Source organism: Aspergillus eucalypticola (assembly GCF_003184535.1).
Source record: "Aspergillus eucalypticola CBS 122712 chromosome Unknown BO83scaffold_1, whole genome shotgun sequence".
NCBI classification, from domain to species: domain Eukaryota; kingdom Fungi; phylum Ascomycota; class Eurotiomycetes; order Eurotiales; family Aspergillaceae; genus Aspergillus; species Aspergillus eucalypticola.
This window is the reverse complement of record NW_020290275.1, coordinates 1,125,357-1,149,061: the sequence shown is the minus strand read 5'-3', so window position 1 is coordinate 1,149,061 and position 23,705 is coordinate 1,125,357. Positions and strand designations below refer to the sequence as shown.

The following is a 23,705-nucleotide window of genomic DNA, read 5'->3' as shown; positions in this document are numbered from 1 at the left end:
CATGTATTTAATGATACGAAGATCCCCAGCAACAATGGGTATATCCGTAGAAACAAGTAATTCTATTCATTGCCAGTACTATAGTATAAAAGTTACACCTCACCCTCCGACACCTGTTTATACACCTTCAACTCAACCACACTACCAGCCTGCCTATCCAAAAGATCCCTCTCCGTATCATTCGACCCCCTCTCACCCCCTTCATTCTTTACCCCCCTTGCTTCCCCATCAACAGTATTGGCTCTCATCCTAGTATTAACATGAACCCCCACACCCCCCTCCTTAACCCACTTCCAACTCCAACTCCGTCTCCTCCCAACACTCCAACTCCACGACCCCACCCCACTCCCACTTCCACTTCCCCCCTTCCTGACCCCACCACACCCCACACTCCTCACAAAAACATTAACCCCAGGCAAACACGAACACCACACGGCAACATCCACCTCCAACATAGCAAGCACCCAACAATACCAAGCCTCCCAACTGGCATCATAACTCACATAAAACATCCGATAAATAAACCACACCCTCACCCCAGCCACAACAGCAGCCAAATACCCCAACCCAAACACCACCCCATTGAGCAACAGCTTCTGCCTCAACCTCATCTGCAAGCCCCAGCAAAGCACAGCGGGTAGCGTCGTGGCTACGATATCTTGCAAGAGACTTATAAACGTCGCGGCGATGAGATGAGCAGGTTCATTGTAGCACGTGTATTTGTGCGTGGCGGTATACTCGGGATCGACTTCCATCCAGTAGGCCGAAAAGGGACGACAGGCGACCCAGATCACGATGAAGAAGGCGAGCGTGTAGGCTGCTACGCTGGCGATGCTGATGTAGATGATGTTGAGGAGGCGAGGGGAGATGGTGGTACGGTGGCCCATGCGCCGATAGAAGAGAAGGACCGAGATCTTGGTGAAGCTCGAGGAGAGGATGTAGAAGAGCTCTTGTGCGATGGCGAGTTTGCGTGATTGGAGAAGTTGGGGAAGTGTGTTGTCCCAGACGTGGTGGTTTTCGCCGTATTTGTAGGCTCCTGGGTGGTTGGTTAGTACGGGTGAGTTGATGAGGAGTGATTTGGGTACCGAGGGGGAAGCTGATGTTGAGGCCTATGGCTGGGATCTGGGGGTTGTTAGAAGGTATTGGGTTGTGATTGGGGGACGCCTGTCTTACTAGTGCTAATGCGATGAATATGTCGTCTAGTTTACCCTGTCGCTGAATTACACAGCGAGCCCATAATCGAAGGATGACTGCTGTGACGGCGATGGATCCGAAGATAACTGGAAGCACAATAGACGCTGCCCCATGGGTTTCCGGGTTGATGGTGTTGCGTGCAGGCCATGATTCCATGACCGAAAGTGGTGGATGCAGCCCCCCTGGCATGTTGAATGGAATGAATAGAACTGACAGGATGATGACCTGTAGTCAAGCTCTACGTGCAACAAACCAGGAAACGCATCCTTTACATACCTGCCACAGCAAGCATAATATAAGCTCCAGTGTCTGTATATTTAGCTCAACGCGCAAAAAGATGACATACACAAAACAAGGCTCCCTATTAGGGATGCAAGCAGGAAATGACACGAAAAAATTCTCTGAATCAATTTAACCATGACACCAATGACTAGATGGAGCCAATAAGGCCCCGAAGCTCAAAAATGGGACAGTCCGTTGTGGGGCGGCAACCCTAAATTGGCCGTCGATCTGGGGCGTTTCAGGTGAAACGCCCACACAAAGAAGAGGTGGTAGTCCTGGCACCTGCTGTCAACTGGATCAACCTGCAGGTGGATGTCGCAGTGGCGTGAGGGCAGTAGACGTATCAATATTTCATCCCGGCTTGTGGTCTTCAGTCCCGGATTGATTGCACGGGCCGGTTTTGACGTTGATGGATCAACAGGCACCTTCAAGATTCACTCTTTATCTTGCTTCTTGTGGTGACCGTCCGTAGACATTATTCGCCGGATATGGTTCCAGGACGTTGATCAAATCACGATGTCCACAGTAACTTTAATGGCTTTACCGGCCTTGCTTGGAGCTTTGATCGCACTTTAGTTTCGGCCGAAGGGGCTTGGTCACGTCCCCACTAGCATGATCCCAATTCGATGACTTAAAAAAAATTTAAATTGCATTCTTCGCTAACTGCCAATAATATGATTTAATTCGTAAGTCACGTCCATGTTACGGGTGTGAAGATGGTTCATTATTGGAGGGTGTTCATATTAGCTCCCCGCCACTTCCCTCTGTCGGAGTGCCATAGGGCCAATCTCTGAACAAAAACCTGGATCGAGTCTATTCCGACCGAGCGGCAAAAGCCTCAAGTCAAATTTTTGTCTGGAAGTGTGGAGCCTTTCGGCATGTTATGGCAGGCCTTGCAGTTACTGCTCCGGATATGACAAGTTATCAGGCCGGGTACCAGGCGAGTCATAGCTGCCAAGCCCTCTTTCACTGAGACATGCTTTACCTGAGTACTCCTTTGGGCAAGACGAAAGCCAACTGCACATTTTGTGTGAATTTCAACTGGAAAAGGTCGTTCGGGTCTAAAAGCTAACATGGCTGCGCTAGCCCTGCAGGCGTCAGGAGAAATACCCGACCGTGCCTGTCCGGGACTGCGTGCCATCAGACTGGCATGCATTCATCCTCATCTGCAGCTCGTTGTTCCGCCAATCAGAGCTCATTCTGTCTCCGGCAATGCCCTATGAATGTCAAACAGTTCACAGCTTCTATGAAGAGTATTGCATCATGATCCTATGAGTACTGTCCGAACACACGCGGATATTAGCCAAGTCTAAGGCCCTCTGTCAAGATGTTGATGGCTATTATGTCGGAGGCTGCTCCGTGATGAATCAGTCACGCAGCAACATCTGCCCCAAACCTCCTCATAATTAATCTATTCGGCTATTCGGTCCTTTCTCCGGATATATGTCCTCGTCTCTGCATCCACAGAATCAGATCATCCATCACTTCGCAGGTTAAGATTCGTCCGTCTGACCACACAATGCCTTGGTCCGTTCCAGGTCAGGTATAGCATGTCCGTTCGAATCACTAACGCAGGGCCAGCTGCATGTCACGCATGTGCTAACATCGTTGTTTGTAGCATTGTGCCTGAAGAACAGCTCCGGCACTTGAACCTGCTAGTTATATAAGCTTCATGCTCTCCCACATGGATTGACAATCTATCAGTAGCACCAAGGCAATCAGCAGTCACAATGTGGCGTACACTCACAGCCCTGGCAGCAGGCTACTTGATTGACTCGGTCCAGGCAGCCGATTCTCAGGAATATACCTGGAAGAATGTAGTCACAGGAGGTATGATTTATTTTTCGGCATAGGGAATGAACAAGCTAATGTTCCCAGGTGGCGGAGGCTTCACGCCGGGCATCGTGTTCAACCCTTCAGCCAAAGGTGTCGCGTATGCTCGCACCGACATCGGCGGTGCATACCGGTTGAACTCGGATGATACATGGACTCCCTTGATGGACTGGGCCAACAACTCCAATTGGTACGTAAGCCCCTCCTACGGTATGCCCGTGCTCACTGTTCAGGCACGACTGGGGTATTGATGCGATCGCGACTGATCCCGTTGATACCGACCGAGTGTATGTTGCAGTAGGCATGTACACCAACGACTGGGATCCCAATGACGGCTCGATCCTGCGGTCAACCGACCAGGGCGATACCTGGGAGGAGACAAAGCTTCCCTTCAAAGTTGGAGGGAATATGCCCGGTCGGGGCGTTGGCGAAGTATGGCCCATGTCTGTTTCTTGCAAGCATACACTGACCACTGCAGCGACTGGCCGTGGACCCGAACGACAACAGCATCTTGTACTTTGGAGCCCGCAGTGGCAATGGCTTGTGGAAGAGCACGGACTATGGCGCGACATGGTCGAACGTGACTGCCTTTAAGTGGACTGGCACTTATTTCCAAGACTCCAGCTCCACCTACACGTCTGATCCGGTAGGAATTGCCTGGGTCACCTTCGACTCGACCTCAGGGTCCAGTGGCTCTCCGACTCCGCGCATCTTTGTCGGTATGTTAAAGACTCCAGATCCTTCAGGGCAGTTCATTGACAGTAACAGGCGTGGTGGACACTGGAGAATCAGTCTTTGTTTCTGAAGATGCTGGTGAAACTTGTAAGCACTTCTAATTCTCTTTTTCACAAACTTCAACCAACAATCACAGGGGCTTGGGTGTCCGGAGAGCCATCGTATGGCTTCCTCCCCCACAAAGGTGTTCTGTCACCATCCGAGCACACTCTCTATATCTCCTACTCTAACGGCGCCGGCCCGTATGACGGCACCAATGGCACTGTCCACAAATATAACATCACCAGCGGCACCTGGACCGACATCAGCCCGACGTCTATGGCGGACACCTACTATGGCTATGGTGGACTAGCAATCGACCTCCAGGTTCCTGGAACCGTCATGGTAGCAGCTCTCAACTGCTGGTGGCCCGATGAGTTGATCTGGCGTAGTAAAGATTCAGGAACAACTTGGTCACCTATCTGGGCTTGGAATGGCTATCCCAGCATCAACTACTACTACTCGTATGACATCTCCAACGCCCCGTGGCTACAAGACGACACCTCAACGGACGAGTTCCCAGTCCGCGTCGGGTGGATGGTCGAAGCCCTCGCCATTGACCCCTTCGACTCTGACCACTGGCTTTACGGTACTGGCGCGACCATCTACGGTGGCCACGACCTACAGAACTGGGACAGCTCGCATAACGTAACCATCGAGTCCCTCGCCGTAGGCATCGAAGAGATGGCTGTCCTAGGTCTCATTACTCCCCCGGGCGGTCCTGCCCTCCTTTCTGCGGTCGGCGATGACGGCGGTTTCTACCACACTTCCCTCACCACCGCTCCTTCACAATACTACCACACCCCGACCTACGGGTCAACCAACGGTATCGACTATGCCGGCAACAACCCCGCAAACATCGTTCGTTCTGGATCCAGTGACTCCGATCCCACCCTCGCTTTATCTTCCAGCTTCGGTGAGTCCTGGTACGCCGACTACGCCGCCTCTTCCTCAACTGCGACCGGCCAAGTCGCCCTCTCCGCAGACGCCGACACCATCCTGCTCATGAACAGCGACGGCGCCTATCGCTCCAAGAGCTCGGCTACCCTCAGCGCAGTCTCTTCTCTCCCCTCTGGAGCTGTCATCGCCTCTGACAAGGCTAACAACTCCTACTTCTACGGAGCGTCCGGCTCCTCTTTCTACCTTTCATCTGACACCGCGGAGACCTTTACCGTCACCGCCACCCTCGGCAGTAGCACAACCGCCAACGCCATCCGCGCGCATCCCTCCCTTGCTGGTGACGTCTGGGTCAGTACTGACACAGGCCTCTTCCACTCAACCAACTACGGCAAGTCCTTCACTCAGATTGGAAGTGGATGCACGGAGGGATGGAGCTTCGGATTTGGCAAGCCCGCTTCCGACAGTGATTACCCCGTGCTATTCGGCTTCTTCACCGTCGATGGCGTCACGGGTCTCTTCAAAACAGAAGATCAAGGTGTCAATTGGCAGATAATCTCCGACGCCGAGCACGGATTCGGGGCTGCATCGGCGAATGTCGTTAATGGTGATTTGCAGAACTATGGAAGGGTATTTGTTGGGACGAATGGACGGGGGATATTCTATGGCGATCCGAGTGGTAGTCTTCCGAGTGCGACTGCTACTGCATCTAGTGCTTCGTCGACGGCGGTGAAGACTTCGACCTCAACTTCGACTTCTAAGGTAGGTACGAGCACAACGATTTCGAGCACAAAGAGTACGGCTACAACTATCACTACGAGCAGTATTAAGTCGACGACCTTGACGACGACTACGAAGTCGAGTAGTTCGACTACTTCGACGACATCGACTGCTACTGGGACGGCGTCAGCGTATGGGCAGTGTGGTGGCAGCGGGTATACGGGAGCGACGCAGTGTCCGAGTGGTTGGACGTGCACGTATGAGAATGAGTATTATTCGCAGTGTAAGTTATTCCTTGACATTGGATGCATGGAGACTGAATATTGCAGGTCTGGCGGGTTGAGTGGTCGTAGTAGGGGTAGGGAGGGTTGATGATGATTATTGATATCGAAAGTATATTTTGACATCGATACTGAACCAACCGAATTCGTAGTACTCCGAGTTATGCAACTGGTCTGCTTCGTAAGTTCTTAATAATAAATGCTTATCGATGGCCTAGTATGCGTTAATCTACTGCAATGCGCTGATATGAGGACATCATGTCCATCCCTTCCATACCACATATACCACCCGCGTAGCACACATCTACTCCCTCACCAAACACTCCCTATTCAAATCCTCCTTGCTCACACTCCTTATCCCCCCCAAATGCAACGACAACTGCAACTCACCCAGCAAACTCCTCAACACATGCCTTACCCCCTCCTCCCCAGCAATCGCCAACCCATAAACATACGGCCTACCCACCAGCACCATCTTGGCCCCCAACGCCAGCGCCTTCATCACATCCGCACCACACCTCACCCCGGAATCAAACAACACCTCAATCTGCTCCCCCACGGCATCCACAATCCCCGGCAACACCGTCAACGACCCAACGCCCCCATCCATCTGCCTGCCCCCATGATTCGAAACAACAATACCCTGCATTCCATACTCTACCGCCCTCCTCGCATCCCCCACACTCTGTACCCCCTTCAAGACAATCGGACCCTCCCAATGCTCCTTCAAAAACGCCAAATCCTCCCACGAATGTGACACCCCGGGGAATACAATCTTCGTCCACTCCGCCGCAGCAGTGCCCTTATCCTCCTCCACCTCCTTCCCATATTTATCCTTGAAATGCTTCCTAAACACCGGATCACTGAATCCCATCTCCACCCCAATGCTATCCGCCCTCAGGAACGGATTATACCCATTATCCATATCTGTTGGCCTCCACCCTAAGATATACGTATCCAATGTGACAACCAACACATCATACCCATGCTTCTTCGCCCGCTCCAACAAACTAACCGTTATATCATTATGCTCATTCCCAGGCCAATACAGCTGAAACCACCGCTTCCCATCCGCCCCGTTTGCTTCCGCTACATCCTCAGTAGAGGTCGCTGTCGCCGTGCTCAACGTATACGGCACATCCAGCTCCGCCGCGGCGCGCGCTACGGCACGTTCACCCTCTGGGTGGAAGATAGTTTGCACCCCTACGGGGGCGATGGCGATAGGCGAGGAGAAGGTTTTGCCGAAGAGGGTGGTCGATAGATCGGGGAACTTGGCCGAGGGGACCAGTCGGGAAGGTATTACGGACCAGCTCTGGAATGCGGACCGGTTTTTGCGGTCGGTTTCGCCTGTCCCTGCCGACCCATGTACGTAGCTGAAACTATTGGCCGAGAGGCGTCCGCGGGCGAGGTTCTCCCATTCGCTGGGGATGAAGGTTATAGCGGGCTTTTGGTCGCGGAGGCCGTGCGCGTACACTTCGGATTGGTAGGCGTAGGGTGAGGGTGACATTTTGGCGTTATGTTTTTGTGTTCTGGGGTTTGTATATGTAAGAGTGTAGGAAGGAGTAAAGGTTGTATGAGTTTTAAGAAGGGAAAGGAGTTATGAGAGTGTATTTGGGAGATATATGTGTCAACAGCTGTTGCATTTCAGGTTTTTAGCCAGGATGATTGATATCAGCGATGACGACATGGATGGAGCGGGTGGGGCGGATCCTCAGGCACCGAGGATGTGCAGCGGTTCATGCACTGAGTTCAGGGACATTTATCCTGGTAGAATAAGGACACCATACTGAGCGGCACTATAGAAGGTAAGAGATCTATACTTGTGACATAGTAGTCGCGTACGGGCTCGGGTGAGTCCTTGTAGGGTCCTGCGGCGGTGTTTCCTAAGAGGCATCTTACCCGTCTGCAGCGCTTGTCTCGACACCCACCTTTTCTCGGTCAGGTTAGGTAAATTATCCAACAACCCATTGGTCATCTCTTGTAGTTGTTATGTTGCCCTGAGTAGATAAGTCCTCGTTTAATGTACAAGGTACTATTGGACCCTTACCACTCAGAGAAGAAATCGCTTCACTATACAGCCTGACGGACGGTTGGATTTCTGCATCGGGTATGGGTAAAATAAGGGTTCGTTACCACGAAAGACAGGGGAAATTTACCCTTTGCTAAGCCCATTATCATCAGCACAATATAGGATGTCCTTGCTTTCCTATTCGAGTACACTGGTATCTCCTCCTCCATGGTAGGATGTCCATCCCCGTCGAATCGGTAAATTCTGAGGACATCTGCCACTGCAATGGTTGTGGAGCGAACAACGCTGTCAGCAACACAACCACTATCATCCCATGAAAGGATCACACTGGTGCCAAACAGACCCTCTTAACTCCATCAACGAGATAGCCAAATAGCCAGCAGGAAAGTCCGGATGGTCCGTGGCACAGTGGGGCGATGTGGATCATCCGTGACTTGGCTCAAAGTTTTGATGCTCTAGAACGCCACTGGTGATCCACCCGTTAAGACTCTGTCTAGGCCTTCAAGGTCCCATTCATCGCCATCTCCCACCCTTCAGCCTTCTAGACATTGGTAAACAAAGCCCTCACCGCCACCTCAACCTTATCTTTGCTACTTACTGTACCTCTCAGCTCCTACTAGCTGGAGATATCCACATCGCCGCTGCCGTCCAGGTGCCTTCCGCCCGTGTCCGGTCCGCTGCCCCGTTAGGGTATGGTGCCTTGACGAGAGCGTGGTGGAGATGGAGCCAGAGGCAACCAATTGAGCAGTGTGTTCTCGATAGCCGACTGCCAGTTGTTAATCCCTATGTTTACCTTAGTGTCTTGGATAATAGCTATTGACTGACCAGACCTGGTCTATGGAGAACTTACCATACGGTAGATTGCGGGTCCTTGTACGGTCGCTTGGGCATGCTTCAGTTAATAGCGCGCTAGAAGCGGCCATTTCTGCCATATAATTCTCGTGAGAAAACAGTCACCCACGTTAATGACAAAAGTATCAGGGACACTCAGGTATATCGGACAATATCAGCCCCAGACAGCAAAAGCAGAAGGCGTAGCTTCCCGCCAAACATCCGGGGCCTGACAGTTCTGCCTAAACGCATACTCCATGATGAAGAATGATCACCAAGCATGCATGCAATGAATGGACATAAAAGACATTGATCATCAATCAGACTGTCAGCCCAAGGGAGGATGAGGGTGGGTGACGATTGAGATTAGCGTTTCAGCCATCACACTTATAACCAGATCTAGCATAATTTTGAAGCATGACCTCACAGAAGTGTACGTCACTACCATCCAATTTCGCTTCACTTGCTATAGTATTAAAACTGTCAGCCTGGAGAACCAGCCCTTTCAGTCGCGGTTTGGTGGGGCTTGTGATACACCACATCGAATTATTGGCAAGTCGTCCTGGAAAGTTGGGGGCGCCCCTGGCATTGGAATCCGGGTTGTCTGTCGTCATCTCATTCAAGGGGAATCTGAGACATGGGGATTGTTGGTCAAAACAGGGTTATCTAGGCACCGTTTTCTTGGCCAATTTTTTCGTGGGCAAGTCTGCCGAGGATGGATTCCTGGCGATAACAGAACGATATGGCTGGAATTCGACACGCTAGCTGATTTTCATTGCAGTACTTTGGTTGGTTGGTGAGGGAAATCTCTAGCTTCACTATCACCGCTACTATTGATATACTACGCTGACAGACTTTTTTCAGTTCTTTCTTTTTATTCTTTATGACCCGCCGTCCATTCAACGTGGGCCAGTCAATGCGAGATTTACGACCACGCTGTCGAGCTGCGTGGATTATATACTTCAATATCAATAGCTCCATAGCATTACAGTATCAGTAATCAACTAGTGGAGACTGCGATAGCCCGTAGGGTTGTGTTGGTTGTAATGCTTCATTAATTTAGTATACAGTTGTGGGTTCAACGGACATGTCGCTCTCTCTTGGCTAAAACGGTTGTTGCTTGAAGTGCATACTATGGGGATCTGCCACCTCTCATTCTGATCTCTCCCCCTCTCAGCCCCTCCAAAGTACTGACAAAAAAGCCACCCTTGCGGGAATCAGTGGGTGATCATGGTGATCATGACGAATCCTCTACATACTTACCTACCCCTGAGTACGCAATGTGCGGAGATTATTTACATGGCGGACATCAAAAAGCGGTCGCGCAACAGGGTCCTGATTTTACCGGATGCGGTCAGGGCGGTTAGGGTAATCATTCAGGGCCCGGTGGATTTGTTGTTGTCTCGGCCCGATAGTTTCGGCATTGAAGCTTCTCACTATTTGTCGATCGACCCAACGGGAGCGACGGCTTGGGTCTCGGGATGGAAGGCTAAGGAGAAGAAGAAAAAGCAAGCAAGTAAGCAAGCAAGCATTGGGAAAAAGGGACCGGATCAGCTTCCCGCCGCACACGGGTTCATCCGGACGGTGATCAGTGGCTAGATAGAGATAGGGGTGCTACAGTAGGGATTCCAGACACTCTCAAACCAAAGGAGCACGCAATCAGGTTTCGCTGACTGGTTGAAAAATAATCCATTCCAATTTTTTAGAGGTGTTGTATTTTTCTTTCTAGGCTTAATCCACGTCGCCGATCGATGAACAGCTGGTCACACAAGCTTTCCAAGCAATACTACTATCCATTCATTGACCCTTCACAGACCACATGTCAAGCGGCGATCGTGGAGCAGAAAGCATTGGATATCCACCCCGTAAATCCACTATCGATAGCATCGTTGTAACGATCCACTCTGTGGCGAGCATGTGAACAGTTACTCGACTCTGCTGGAGTCGTAACCCCCGTCTGGAAAAGGGAAGAGGAGAAGGATGGGGGGTGGTAGTGTTATTCAGCAGGGAGGCGAATGAGAAATCACAGACCTGATCCACCAGAGACAATGTGGTCGCACTTCGCACTGCAGGGTGAGACTGGAGGAGACAGATAAGCCAGTAGACTATTAATAAACTAGCGATAATGCGATAAACGCAATGGCAGGGTCAACTGAACTATGCTGGACGCGCAATCGATGAAGAAATGCTGCAACACCAGAAATTAGGGCACGGAGCGCGACCGAAAAAGAAGTGTGGACGGAGAGAAAGTCTATCGATGCCACACCATCACTGCCTTCCCCCAGCTGAGAGAACCCACTTTTTCCTCAGATTCTTTACAGACTTTTTTTCCTTGCGCCCCGCCAATCTACTATTTAAAAAATGACCCGGCTGTCCCTGTCTCGTAGTTCCTCAATTCAGAATCTCTATCAAAATGGCCATCTTCGATCTTTTGCGAGGCCGCCGCGCGCAGGAGCAGCCGCAGCCGCAGCAGTTTGACGGCGATACTCCCTCCAAATTTCCCCAATTCACTATCTTTTCTCGTCCGGGCTCGTCGTTAGGTGATGCCAGTAGCACGCCTTCATCGGGTATTGCCACCCCAATCGAAGAGAAGCAGCTCACGAAGCTGGGACCATGTCCCGAAATTGGTCGTCTGGCCTCGTGGAAAGGCGCCCTCATCCTGCTCGTCACCTCCGGCTCCCAATTCCTAGACAATGTCTTCATGACCAGTGCCAATGTTGCTTTGTCATCTATTCAAGAGAACTTTGACGTGTCGGACACCAATCTCCAATGGATGATCTCCGCATACACCCTTACGTTTGGTGGGTTCTTGCTCCTTGCGGGTGTTCTTTCCGACCGGTATGTACCATGTCCCCTTGAGACAATATCCTTCACCAAGCTAACTATAGACTTTCTCATCCAGGTATGGTCGCAAGTTGATCCTCTGTCTGGGTCTCAGCTGGCTCTCCCTATGGACCCTGGCCATTGGCTTCGGCCAATCATTCATCCAACTCACAGTCTTCCGCGGTCTGCAGGGCATGGGAGCTGCGCTCACTGTGCCTTCAGCGATCGGAATCATCAGCTCCTACTTCAGTGGTCTTGATCGGACCCGCGCACTGTCCATCTACGCTTCCTCCGGAACTGTGGGGTTCTGCGTGGGTCTTATTTTTGGTGGCTTCCTTACTTCCTCTCTGGGATGGCGATACATCTTCTACTTCATTGTCATCATCACCGGCTCGCTAGGCATCCTGGGTGCGATTGTCCTTCCCAAGGACAACCTTGCTGGCAAGGAAAAGCCCAAGATGGACTATGTCGGCGCCATGCTCTCCACTGCGGGTCTGATTCTCCTCCAATTCGTGCTGTCCAGCGGTGGCTCCTATGGCTGGGGCACACCCTTCATCATTGTCCTTCTGGTGCTAGCCGTTGCCCTGCTGGTGGCTTTTACTCTCTGGGAGAAGTTCATTTCGTACCCACTGATGCCTCTGGGCTTGTGGAAGCTCCCTAACTTTGCTGGTCTATGGATCGCAGGATTTAGTGAGTCCCTCCACCTCTAATCTTTCTGCATACAGAAAACTAACTTACCCTTCCAGCCTGCTACGGCAGCTACCAAAACGTCATCTACTACATCGTCCTAATGGCGCAAGAAGTGGACAAGCTGTCCGCCGGCGACACCGCACTCCGCTTCCTCCCCATGGGAGTGATCGGTTTCATCGCCTCCATGGGCACCGGCAAGGCCCTCGAATACGTCAATGGGAAATACACCCTGCTGGCGGGGCTGATCCTCACTGTTCTCGCCCCAGTCCCGAGCGCTATCACATCCAGCCCGGAAACCAGTTTGTACGTGATCCACTCACTATCCCCTGAATGAATGAATGTTGGCTAATGATTTACATCCAGCTGGGTCAATGTCCTCCCCACCTCCCTGATCAGCATCACTGCCGTGTCTCTCATCTTCGTCACCACCAGCACTGCCATTCTCACTACTGTCCCGGTGCATGTGAAGAGTCTATGTGGTGGAATGGTAAGCTCCATCCCCTATTTCCCGTCTTACATCACATTGGAAACCCTGAACTAATGAAGAAAATAGCTCAACACAGCCTTCCAAATCGGCTCCGGCGTCGCCCTTGCCATCTCCGCGGCCGTCGCTGAAGAAGTAGACATCAAAAAGGGACATGATCTCGCGCATCAATACCGCACGGGATTGTGGTGCTCTGCCGGTCTAGCTGGTCTAGGCCTGATAATTGCATTCTTTAGTGTGAGCAGGAGGGGAATTGGGCCGGGTGATAGGGATGATACTGTTTGCGCGATATAAGTAGACTTTTCTTTTTCTTTCTCTTTTCTTTTCTTTGTCTTCTTTTCTTTTTCCTTCGATTCACTTCTCTGACCCCATTATTTGTTTTGCTTTTCGATGATTCCCTTCTTACTGATTGTGATTTGAGATCTGTTGTGTTTGGTGTTGGTGAGAGGGTACTTCATTACTTGCTTGCTTATTTCTTTCTTTTTCTCCCTAGATGGGATGGGATACAACGGGTTATAGATGGGAAACAGCGGGACGGAAAAGTGGGCTATACATTATCATTGGTTTTTGGGATTTGATTTTCATCGTTCCTTCTTGCTAGATGATATGACATGTTATGACTGCTATGATATATAGATAGATAGATGGGGGGGCGAATATACATACATACATATATTGATTATTGTGAATATCACTTGTTTACTTTTGCTCATTGATCCCAGTGAATGAAAGGGAAAAGTGATTGAGTATCTCCTGAACCATTAGATCAATCAGGAAAGTATCTCAACTGGGGTTGTAGCTCAGTGGTAGAGCGCTCGCTTTGCATGCGAGAGGTCAAGGGTTCGATCCCCTTCAGCTCCATTTTTTGTTTTTTTTTTCTCCCGCACCCCCCTCTCCTCTCAAACTCTCTATGCTACCTACCCACCCATCAAAACTAGGTCAGTTTGACCATATTGAAATTTTGCTTTTTGTGACTCATGCGACATATTTTTATTAGTGATATGAACATAAATAGAGAAGAATAAAGTTTCACCAGAACAAAATCCTGCTTCTGGATCACTTTCGCTTATAACTAGTACGGAGTAGATTGCAATGAGAAAAACTTTAAATCTGGGCGGGTCCGGCAGACGGGAGGGAGGGGAACCATTACCCACCTCTATTCTACCCACTATCCAGTGATAATAATTTTCAGGGACTCGTGGGTGACTTGGACCATGAATGGGTGGTTTGGATTCTTGGTTTTTTTTATTAGGGGGATTGAAGTGGCGAATTCTGTGAAGTTCGAACTGGGTGAGGTTTTTGTGGTTGGTTTCTAGGTCTAGTTCAGATGCACTCGTTCTTGGCAGTAGTAAGATATATTTCTGCTCCTAAACATCGACTTCACCACCAGAATTCTTGTGATGCGCTGAAAAATTCACCGAAGGATACACTACTTATCACTAGTAGCATTGACTACCAAAGGTGATTGGGAAAAACAGCAACTACTAAGTAGTTAATTCACTTCGCACTCCCCCACAACTTAACCTCCCCCATCATCCCTACAAATCCCTCCGCGATCCTCTGCACCGGTGCCTCGATCGCAATGGGTGCCCACACCGAGTACTCCCCATTAACGCCAAGTCTCGCTAGGAATTCCATCTTCTTACCCCCGTCAACAGATAAAAATGTTTTATTTCCCTTTCCGATCAAGCTCACATCCGACCATTTTCCGACCGGGAGACTGTAGTTCAGTGTGTATGGGTTCCCGCCGCTCACAAGGGTGATATTACTGATTGACCCGTTGCAGTTGAGGAGGGTAGAATCCCTCCCTGAGAATAAAGGTGACGGGTGACTTGTGGAAGGATATACAGAGAAAGAGAGGGTGTAGTCTCTCCCTTTGCTTTGGATAGGGGTGGTGAGGGTGCATGTTCCCGTGAATCTTATGGTTGAGTTAGAAGTATTGATGGGACAGGTGTGGTTTAATGTAGCGTGGTAGTTGTTCCCAGATAAATCCGGGACAGTTGTCCCAGTGGTATTGGCGAAGTTGTAATGTAGAATCAGATCGGTCTTGCTCGGTACATGACGATCGAGGCTCTGGCCTGGGATCACAGGGTGGAGTGTATCGAACACATCATCGTATTCATCTTCCAGGATATCACCGCCCCATTGCTTGTCTGCTAGTGTGGGGAGAACGTCACGCCAGGAGTAATACGCCTTGAGATAGGTCGTTGCGTTGGGACCGTAGTCGTTCCAGAGGGCGGCGATGTGGCCGAGTACGTAGGGGTTATCTCTTGGAGGATTGTTGGTTGCGTTAGTGGTAGAGAAGATGTTGGGCGCGTAGGGGCCGTTGTTTGCTGGATCACCGTGGAAGACTCGTGTCTTGTTGAGGTACTGGGGATAGCTTCCGGACCATTTCCCGACTATGTAGAAGGCGTCGTCGGAGTTGAGAACCGAGTAGTTGTTCTTGATGTAGTCGAAGTAGGGGTTGTCTTCGTAGAATTCCCAGTGCTGGATGGTGACGGCTTTGGAGACGTTGGCCCCCTGCGATGGTGTGAAGGTGCCCCAGATGCGGGAGTTTTTGTCGGATTGCTCGGCAATGTAGGTGTGCATGTCGTTGACGAAGTCGGTATAGTCGGAGACGTAGGAAGAGGAGTATTCGTCCGCACCGAGGTGGACGATTTTGCTGTGGAACCAAGGAAGGAAGATCTTCCAGATTGTTTTCATGGTCGGGATGGTGTCTGGATGGCTGATGTTGAGCATGCTGAGGTCTGTCAGGCCGAGTTCTGGTCGCCATTGCACGATGGCGAGGGCATGGCCGGGCGCTTCGATTTCAGGGATGATGGTGACACCGCGACGGGCGCATTGGCGCTGGATGTGATCGAATTGGCTGCGCGTGTACGATTCGTTGGCTCGTTTGTTGAGCCCGGATAGGGTGGGGTCGTCGGACCAGGGCCGGAATGCTGCGTAGAGATCTAGAGATTCCTGGGTGGAGTAGAGATCGACGTTGTTGTAGAGATTGTCGCTCAGATGGAGGTGGAAGACGTTTTGCTTGAAGAAGGACAGATACGAGCACATCTCAATCAAGAAGTCGGGTGGGTAGTAGTGACGTCCGGCATCGAGCTTATCGGTTAGATGTATGGTCGTGTACAGGTGTTTGAGGGCTTACCATGACGCCTCGCGTCCCCCATCCTGGAGCATCGATGGCAGAGCCTTGAGGGAGGTTGTGTTTACTGACCACAGCAGCCTGGATTAGCGAGCGTGTTCCCCATCAAACGCCTAAGGGGCTTGCCCCAGAGATGGTAATTCCATGATTGTCGATGAGCAAGGCATATGCCTCCGCTGTGAAGCGTCCCGCAACATCGCGGAAGTCCGTATCATTGGAGAGGGTCAGGAAAATTGCATGGTCGCTAGAGGTACTACTGGTGACAAGTGGGAGGTCGATCCCAAGAGAAGAACGAAGGTCCTCTTGGAAGGTCGCGCCAAATTCTTTCAAAGTCGGTGGAATCAATGTTTGGCCTTGAGTATCCACAGTACTGGCATGGCGAGCATCCACGACAATCTTGGTGAGTTGTGACAGTTCATAGGTGCCATTATTATCAGCAAAGGGAATAGTGGGGACCGTCACCAGACGGGCGAACCCTGTAATTGTAAGAGACTACATGAGCTATGATACGTCAAGGTGCATACCGCAGATGGTGAAGTCGAGAATAAGACCGACGGTGCCAAGTGCCCTCCACCGCATGATGATGCCTGAACTATTCTTAAAGTCTTAGAATGGGCGTGCGTCCGAATAAATAGTACCCTGGCAGACCCGCATGTAACCTGCAAATACTAGCGAAGTTGTGCAGCACGATAGCAAGGTTGCAGCTCGGCTAGCAGGGTTATATTGACCGTTTCATGCGACCTGGAAACGGTACTTAGAAGAGATCCTTGATTGGTTATGATTGCCAAGTTGAGGGCTAAGTCCAAACCCCGCACGGACGTGATATGCGCTTCACTCTGATAACCTATGAGGGGTCGGGTTATTATCGGATTGCCCCGACAGTTGGATGCAGATCATGTACTAGAGCATGCTAGTAGTGTCACCTTCCCCTCTTCATGTAACGTACTGTTGTGCAGAAGGTACTGATAGATCGAGGTTCTTCAATGGGAGAATGTAACATATAGGCCATGGAAGGTCTGTGTTGAAGGAACCGATAAGCTAAAGCAGCACTGGATATGATGTAGTCTCTGATCAGGGTATACGTCAAAACTACAAAGCGCATGATTCGATATTGCGAGTAGCATTTTCTACGTAGATGTACTGATACGCGATGGAAGTAAAAGGTAGAGTATGGGGAACTCACAATCGAGTCAATCATTATTCCGGCAACAGCTGAGATGCCTGAAGTGTATATATGACATTATAATCCCAGATATCCAGAATAGTGCAGATCAGGCTAGCAGAAAGCTTCATATTTTAGTATCAATATACTAAATCCAACCACACCACCCCATTTCCCATCCCAGATACAGACAGTCTATCCATCGGATCTACACTAGATCTATGTCGTACCCGAACAAAGTGTTAAAATCCTCCTTTTCAGCCCCAACTTCACGCTCCGAGTCCGCATCACCATCGCTTTCCTGCACCTTAACCTTTGCTGGAGGTGATAAACGATGTTTCGGACTCTTCGTAACCGGACTCTTCGCTGCATGATGCTGATGCCGATTCTGCTCACTTTCCTTCTTCACTACCTTATTCTCTCCTTGTGACGCCTCTCTCTCCTCAACATCGAGAGCCTCCAAGGTGGTATTAACTTGATCTAGTCCTCGGGCTAGTAGATCACGTAGATCCTTGAGATTGGTTTTTTGCAGCTCCAGACAATTGGAAATATCGTCCACGTGATCCAACAATAAACTAGTCTGGGTAGATAAGAAGTAGTCGACGTCCCGAGACAGTCTTTTCTGTATTCTCTTCAAGTCTCTATCAAGGCAGTCCAGATCCTCGGGGCTGAATGATCTAGATGGGGAGGACATGGTGGTGAGGTTGCTGCTAATGCTGGGGGATGAGTATCGAACACGATACGTGTTTGAGTGGTAAGTGGTGAGTGGTGAGTAACTGAGCTCGAGCCTGATCAGACCAAATTACACAATATGATCTCTACAACAGAAGATTAGAAGGAAATAACAATCATATTTATGTCCCCCAAATAACATAACCCAATATCATCCTAAATCCAAAGATACCCATATCCCCGGAACCTTCCAATCCCACCATTCCCAATATCAAACCACCAACCCCCAAACCCGGAACTTCCCACCAACCTCCAAACCCAACAAAGACTACTGCAATACTACCTACCCACTTACTACTCCTCATTCCCTTCCCCGCCATCCAACCCACAAGAAAGTAAACTCTCCGCCTCACTCTCCCCACCACTCTCCATCAAACTCTCGGGATACTCCACCCGACAACAAGCGCACGCGCACGCACACCCAGACCTACACTCACACTCACTACCATCCAGACTCGGATCGATTTCCACCTCCGTCTCGGAATTGCTCTCCTCCTCACTTTCCGTCTCGGACTCGGTACTTCCCTCAGTGTGTGCCTGTTTTCCATTTTCCTTCTTCTGGATTCCGTTTCCCTTGTCCGGAATGTAGAGTGGCTCCAGTTCCTTTCCATACCCATATGAAAAAAGCCCCATTCCGGAACATTCGGCATCTGCCTCGACCGCGTCATCGATCACTTTATCCCATATGTCTCTGCACTTGTCCTTCAGGGTCCGGGAACAGCCCTGCTCGGTCATCTTTGACATGTAGATTTTGCGCACTTGGCCGAGTGAGGAGGCCGAGATGGAGGGTTTGTGGGAATGTTTTTTGGTCATGGTGGTGACTGTAGTAGTTTTGGTCGGGGTGCGATGGGAGGGATGAATGGAGGTGGTAGGGTCGGAGGGGTGGTGTTGATTTGCGGTCCCCCCCTTTTCTTTGCCTTCTTTTTTTTTGGGGTTTAGTTCAATGTAGTTGGAGTAGATAGAAGGAGAGAAGAGACTCTAGAAAGGATCGAAGATGGTAAGGGGCAAACGTGGCACCCGTGGAGTACGAAAGACTGACGGAGAAAGGAGGATGGAACACGGAACGTCAAAAAGGTCATCAGTTTTGAGTTTCTCTGGATTGGGATTGTGTTGCTACCTAGCAGGGGGATTGAGTTACCTGTGATAATTGCTCGACGATAGTGAATGGGCTCATGTTAGTCGTTATAGCGGATCATTTTACAAGGGAAGTGAGCACGCTCGGGGGAAAAGGAAGATAGAGCTGCGTGAACGGATGCATAGTATCAAATCTGACATCCCGACCACATCTAAAAAACGGAACGCACCACCTCTCCCAAAAATTCACTCGCTCTAGTATACATTTGTAAGCGATGGACTGAAATCGTGCCAAAATCCCATCGCCGTAGGACAAAGTAGAAGGAAATGGGAACCTCCGACGTCTCGCTGTCTCGATGGATGGACGGCTGTTGGCGTGAGCTCGAGTTCAATAGCGCATAGGGCTGAACCGTATCGGAATGGTCGACGTTGATAAAATAATCTATATCGGATGATACCCCGTCCTATGTCGACGTCTCTGGAAAATAAGCATGAAATAGTCGGACTTGTCTTCTGGCGTTAGGGCAGGGGCACGTGCGGCAGTATCCGCGGGGGTCTTGGCGATCGATTTGTCGAACCGTTGACGAACAGGCGCATGGGCATTGGGAGGTCTCCGATTGCTGTGTTGGGTCGTATCCATCATGCCACTCAAGGCTTCAAAGGGCCACAACAAACAAACGAACAAGCATTCTCAACAGTAAGCACCAGGTAAAATCATTACTTGCAAGAAATGCAAGAACTTTTGGAACAGTATATACAGAACAAAGAGCAAGTCAACAATCTCCCACACCAGGCAGAACCTCATGTGAAGAGAAACCTTCCTACATATGGGCCACTAAACAAATCTCTGGTTGCTGGGGCATCGATCCGGTCGGTCCATTGTCGCAAGGGAACTTCGGCACACGCACGGGCTTCGGATTGTCGCTACAGGGCTTCGTTTAACGGAGGTCGCTAAGGGATGGTATCCAAATGGGGGATTAGTAGTCACGTGGCGCAGGGGAAATCCAATACTCGCTGGGATGGCCGGTTGTCGCAAGGGATGCAATGGGTGGGTGAAGGGCTCCGTATGGGGATGTTATGTCGCTGGGTATATAACAGGCGCTGGGTATAAATTGCTGCGGGGCTCGCTTGGGTCGGCATACGGGCTGTCGCTCAAGGGATCGTTTCGTACACGGGCTTGTTGCAGGGGTTCGCTCGGGTATCAAGTCGCGGGGGTAGATATAATAATGCGGGTGTGTCGAAGAGCGCCTCGGGCAAACACAATGGCCGTCCATCAGTTCTCTCGTCCGTCCTTATCCGATTTGGCGTCGCCGGGTAGATTTCTTTCGGAGGCTGAATCTGCTACAACTGCTTCGGTAATAGGGCCATGGTAGAAGCGCTTGCCGCTGATGAACCAGTAAACCAGCGCAAACAGCAAGACAAACACCAGGAACACACAGGCATAGTTCATCTGAGGGAGGGCGGTTTGGTCAGCCCAAAGAGAGCACGGGTATGCAATCATTTCTACTTACGTTGTCAGGGGTCACGGGACGGTCCGTGGGAAGAACGAAAATAATGCTGACGAAGAGCGTCCAGAGGCAGGCCCAGGCATTTACAGCCTTGCTGAAGATGCCCATGTGCCAAGGTCCGGGTCTGAATTGGCCAAACAGCAGTTTGCACAGAATGGGGATGCAATAACTCCAGTCAAGAGCGATGGAGCAGAGGGTGAACACGGCATCAACTGCCGTGTAGGACCCCAGAGCGATAAGATTGATGGCAATGCAGAAGAAAACGGAGATCCAGACTGCATAGAGGGGAGTGCCAGTCATGGGAGAAACCTTGACCCAGACGTTGGAAAAGGGAAGCATGCGGTCACGGGAGAAGGCAAAGACAGTTCGGCCAAGCGACTGCATGGCTGTGAAGGTGACAAACTTGATAATGAGCAGAGCAGAAACGGTGAAGAAGATGGCACCACCCTTGCCAAGGCTGTTATAGAAGATCTGCGCGACTGGCTGTTCCATCTTGGAGTTAAGGATAGCGTTCGGGTCACCCATGCAGAAGCACAGAACAATGTTGAACAGGAAGCCAGCCAGATAAGTGAACAGCATAGCCATTGAAATCGCCCAAGGCGCCTTAATCTCAGGGTTGCTGATTTCCTCGGTAATATGAGCCGTGGCATCATAGTCCGTCATGGTCCAGCTGACTGACAGGAAGCCAAACAGCCAACTGAAACCGATGGGCTGCCAACCAGAGGTCGATTCGACATGGGTGAAGACGTACGAGGCATCGTGTTTGTCGTCGGTCATGACCAGAAGAGCAATAGCACAAGCTACGAGGATGCAGACGTGAAAGATGACATAAAACTTGGTCATCTTTTCCATCCAGTATGTAGACAGAGAGTTAACCAGACCGGTAATGAAGGTCAAAGCAGCCATCACACCAACTGTCGTTGTGGTTTTGATCTCGTAGTTGTCCATTCCCTTGCACATCGAGACAATGGCCAGGAGCATTTGCGCACCGCCATACTCGGATGAGGCCACGCCACAGATCTGACCGAGAAAGTTCAACCAACCGGTCACCCTAGACAGTATCAACATTCATCCTCTGAAGCAAGATCATCAGTGTTTTCATACCAACTGATCGACGGAACCCAATCATGTGGAGCAAGTCTCGAGATCGTAAAGTACCTGTCGCTTAGAGTCAGCAGCCGTCGTCCCGAGCGAACGGTGAAACTTACAGGCCTCCAGAGGTCGGGTAGGCAGATACAAGCTCAGCAACCGAAAGCTGCAATATGTTTCATCAGCGTCCGCACAGCGTATTGTTATATTGGACTACCCACCGCGATACACATGCACCCAGCTCCCGAAACAAACCAACACCATACCACCGCGCTGCTTCCTCCCGCCTCGAGAGGATAGGACATGGTGGTCATGATGGTTGCGAACAGACCACTGATACTGACTGCGAACGAAAAAGTGGAGAGATAACCGAACTCTCGCTTGAAGACGGGCTTGTAACCAAACTCTGCGGCGAGTTGAGTGTCGGCCTGATTCGTACCGGCGATGCGGACTTTCTCGAGTTCGGCGCCGTCAGTTTCCATGGCTGGGTTCGCAGCTGCTTTGATGTCTGCCATGATTGCTTGTCGGTTATGCAGCGTGGTTGAGGCAAAATAGAAAGGGCAGGCTGAGTTAGGAAGCGTCAACTGGCAGAAAATAAAGAAAACGAAAAAAAAGTTTTAAGAGAAACCGAAAAGATTTTAAAGCTGCATGCAAGGCGTCAGCAACAATAAATCCGGTCTAAGATATATCCGGTTTAGTTCATATCGGCAAGACCAAGTTGCGCGTCGGTGGGACGAGTTATAACGAAGCTCAATGGTCAAGCGACGCAGCGACCTGGTAAGCTTCGCCGGCGGGTCGTATAGAAAACCGCTACGGCGTACTGGCGTTCCGGAGTTGCCCCTCTATCTCCCTATTCCACGGAGACGAGGCACAGGAACATGGGCTAGTGGACTCGAGTGGATCACCATGACATCCCGTCTGGGATTCCTGGCTGTTTTGCGGGACAGCTTTCCTACACCCGGTTTAGCCGATGCACCGGACCTTGAATCCAACGCCTCCCCAATGGCCAGCCGTCCCCCGCCGGCGCTCATTTCCCAGAGGCTCTCCTCGTCTATCGGTGCCCCTGATTGGTGTTATCCGTTAGCCACGACGCCACATGGGACCCCCGGTACCGCTGATGTCATCGCACGGGCCTGGGGTCCTCTGGTGACTCGGCTAACATGCCTAGTATGGTGATAATAGAAACCATTGGAAAGGCAGAGCAAATTGCATGTGCGAGGTGACTGAGTCGTATGAATTGTGGTTGCGAATTTACGTGATTCTCTCAGGTGACCTGGCTGAGAATAGGGGAGAGACGGAGGCAGCCTAGTGCAGCGAAGTCTTTAATCGGGCCGAATGTCTTGGTGGGACACTGTTGGATTACCTAACTGGCTTATCTTGCAGCTGGGGAATTCCATTGGCGGACTGTTCGATAGGAGTGCGTCTTGGCTGCAGTGATGGAAAGGCTTGTCTTACTGGCCAGATAAGGTGTCGGGGCCGTATCTTTCCGATGCTGACAATGACTGACGGACACAGTAGGGATGAGCATTCTTTGAACCAGCCCTCCCCTGTCACGTGCAAGGGTACCGGAACAGGCAAGTTTTTCCAGGATGCCTTGCCAGCCAAGCCGTATGTATAGTCCGGCCATATTATACCCTTACACTATCCCAACAACAGAATGGTTGATATTATCTAAGGTTTCATCAACTTAGTGTCTGGAAACTATCACTCTATCGGGAAGGATTAGCTTTGGTTCATGATAGAACAGCAGTGCTTATCTGTAATTGCGCGGTCCGCGACCGTGCCTTCGACTCTCAGTTTATCAAGCCCGGACACTAGTCTGCAGGCCCATTGGTTGATACCAGCAATGAGCAGGTACTCGTATGATCAGCGACCCGGCTAGATCGGTTTGCCTGCCCGTGTTCCGTCTGAAGCGCCTCAACATTTTGCGATGTACTCCACATGGGACGGTCCGTCGTCCCTGGCCAGGAGCGGGGACGGGGAAGCTTGCTGTATGGGACTTTGGTCGGAGATCTCGTAGATAACAAATATCGATTGAGAGATATGGTTATCGATCAGAGATAGCATGAGAGGTGATTAGACGATGACAAATGAATGACAGACGATAAATTGGTAACGGTGAGTTGATGGCAAGATTATGGACAGAGGGATGTGGAACTG

At 50.6% G+C, this 23,705-nt stretch overlaps 7 protein-coding genes and 1 non-coding gene across 8 annotated transcripts; 3 read left to right on the top strand and 5 right to left on the bottom strand.

The window, feature by feature from the left end:
* Positions 1-92: 92 nt before the first annotated feature.
* BO83DRAFT_413334 (uncharacterized protein) lies at positions 93-1,470 on the bottom strand (the record flags this gene model as incomplete). The annotated part of the gene is made up of 3 exons (XM_025534475.1): positions 1,174-1,470; positions 1,086-1,122; positions 93-1,036 (listed from the first exon to the last, which is right to left on the bottom strand). The coding sequence occupies exons 1-3, from the start codon at positions 1,381-1,383 to the stop codon at positions 93-95; spliced, it is 1,191 nt and encodes a 396-aa protein (XP_025393404.1). The 5' UTR covers positions 1,384-1,470.
* A 1,736-nt stretch (positions 1,471-3,206) lies between these two features.
* On the top strand, positions 3,207-6,071 carry BO83DRAFT_443269 (putative endoglucanase; the record flags this gene model as incomplete). The annotated part of the gene is made up of 7 exons (XM_025536434.1): positions 3,207-3,306; positions 3,355-3,499; positions 3,543-3,741; positions 3,788-4,028; positions 4,078-4,131; positions 4,181-5,983; positions 6,030-6,071. 7 exons carry the CDS (start codon positions 3,207-3,209, stop codon positions 6,041-6,043), a joined length of 2,556 nt encoding a protein of 851 aa, XP_025393403.1. The 3' UTR covers positions 6,044-6,071.
* A 117-nt stretch (positions 6,072-6,188) lies between these two features.
* On the bottom strand, positions 6,189-7,564 carry BO83DRAFT_374228 (FMN dependent dehydrogenase). The gene has a single exon (XM_025530143.1). The coding sequence runs from the start codon at positions 7,486-7,488 to the stop codon at positions 6,286-6,288; it is 1,203 nt and encodes a 400-aa protein (XP_025393402.1). The 5' UTR covers positions 7,489-7,564; the 3' UTR covers positions 6,189-6,285.
* A 3,690-nt stretch (positions 7,565-11,254) lies between these two features.
* BO83DRAFT_443267 (MFS transporter) lies at positions 11,255-13,132 on the top strand (the record flags this gene model as incomplete). The annotated part of the gene is made up of 5 exons (XM_025536433.1): positions 11,255-11,679; positions 11,744-12,354; positions 12,411-12,657; positions 12,718-12,841; positions 12,908-13,132. 5 exons carry the CDS (start codon positions 11,255-11,257, stop codon positions 13,130-13,132), a joined length of 1,632 nt encoding a protein of 543 aa, XP_025393401.1.
* A 495-nt stretch (positions 13,133-13,627) lies between these two features.
* On the top strand, positions 13,628-13,699 carry BO83DRAFT_t15. The gene has a single exon. It is a non-coding gene; the product is annotated as a tRNA-Ala (tRNA).
* A 636-nt stretch (positions 13,700-14,335) lies between these two features.
* BO83DRAFT_443265 (beta-hexosaminidase) lies at positions 14,336-16,559 on the bottom strand (the record flags this gene model as incomplete). Its single annotated transcript, XM_025536432.1, has 4 exons — positions 14,336-15,937; positions 15,984-16,061; positions 16,092-16,456; positions 16,505-16,559. The coding sequence occupies 4 exons, from the start codon at positions 16,557-16,559 to the stop codon at positions 14,336-14,338; spliced, it is 2,100 nt and encodes a 699-aa protein (XP_025393400.1).
* A 791-nt stretch (positions 16,560-17,350) lies between these two features.
* Positions 17,351-18,687, bottom strand: BO83DRAFT_433415 (uncharacterized protein; the record flags this gene model as incomplete). Its single annotated transcript, XM_025535682.1, has 2 exons — positions 17,351-17,634; positions 18,312-18,687. The coding sequence occupies 2 exons, from the start codon at positions 18,685-18,687 to the stop codon at positions 17,351-17,353; spliced, it is 660 nt and encodes a 219-aa protein (XP_025393399.1).
* Positions 18,688-20,062: 1,375 nt separating this feature from the next.
* On the bottom strand, positions 20,063-22,223 carry BO83DRAFT_8928 (amino acid transporter). Its single transcript, XM_025537693.1, has 5 exons — positions 21,767-22,223; positions 21,665-21,711; positions 21,561-21,614; positions 20,460-21,507; positions 20,063-20,398 (listed from the first exon to the last, which is right to left on the bottom strand). The coding sequence occupies exons 1-5, from the start codon at positions 22,058-22,060 to the stop codon at positions 20,222-20,224; spliced, it is 1,620 nt and encodes a 539-aa protein (XP_025393398.1). The 5' UTR covers positions 22,061-22,223; the 3' UTR covers positions 20,063-20,221.
* Positions 22,224-23,705: the final 1,482 nt, after the last annotated feature.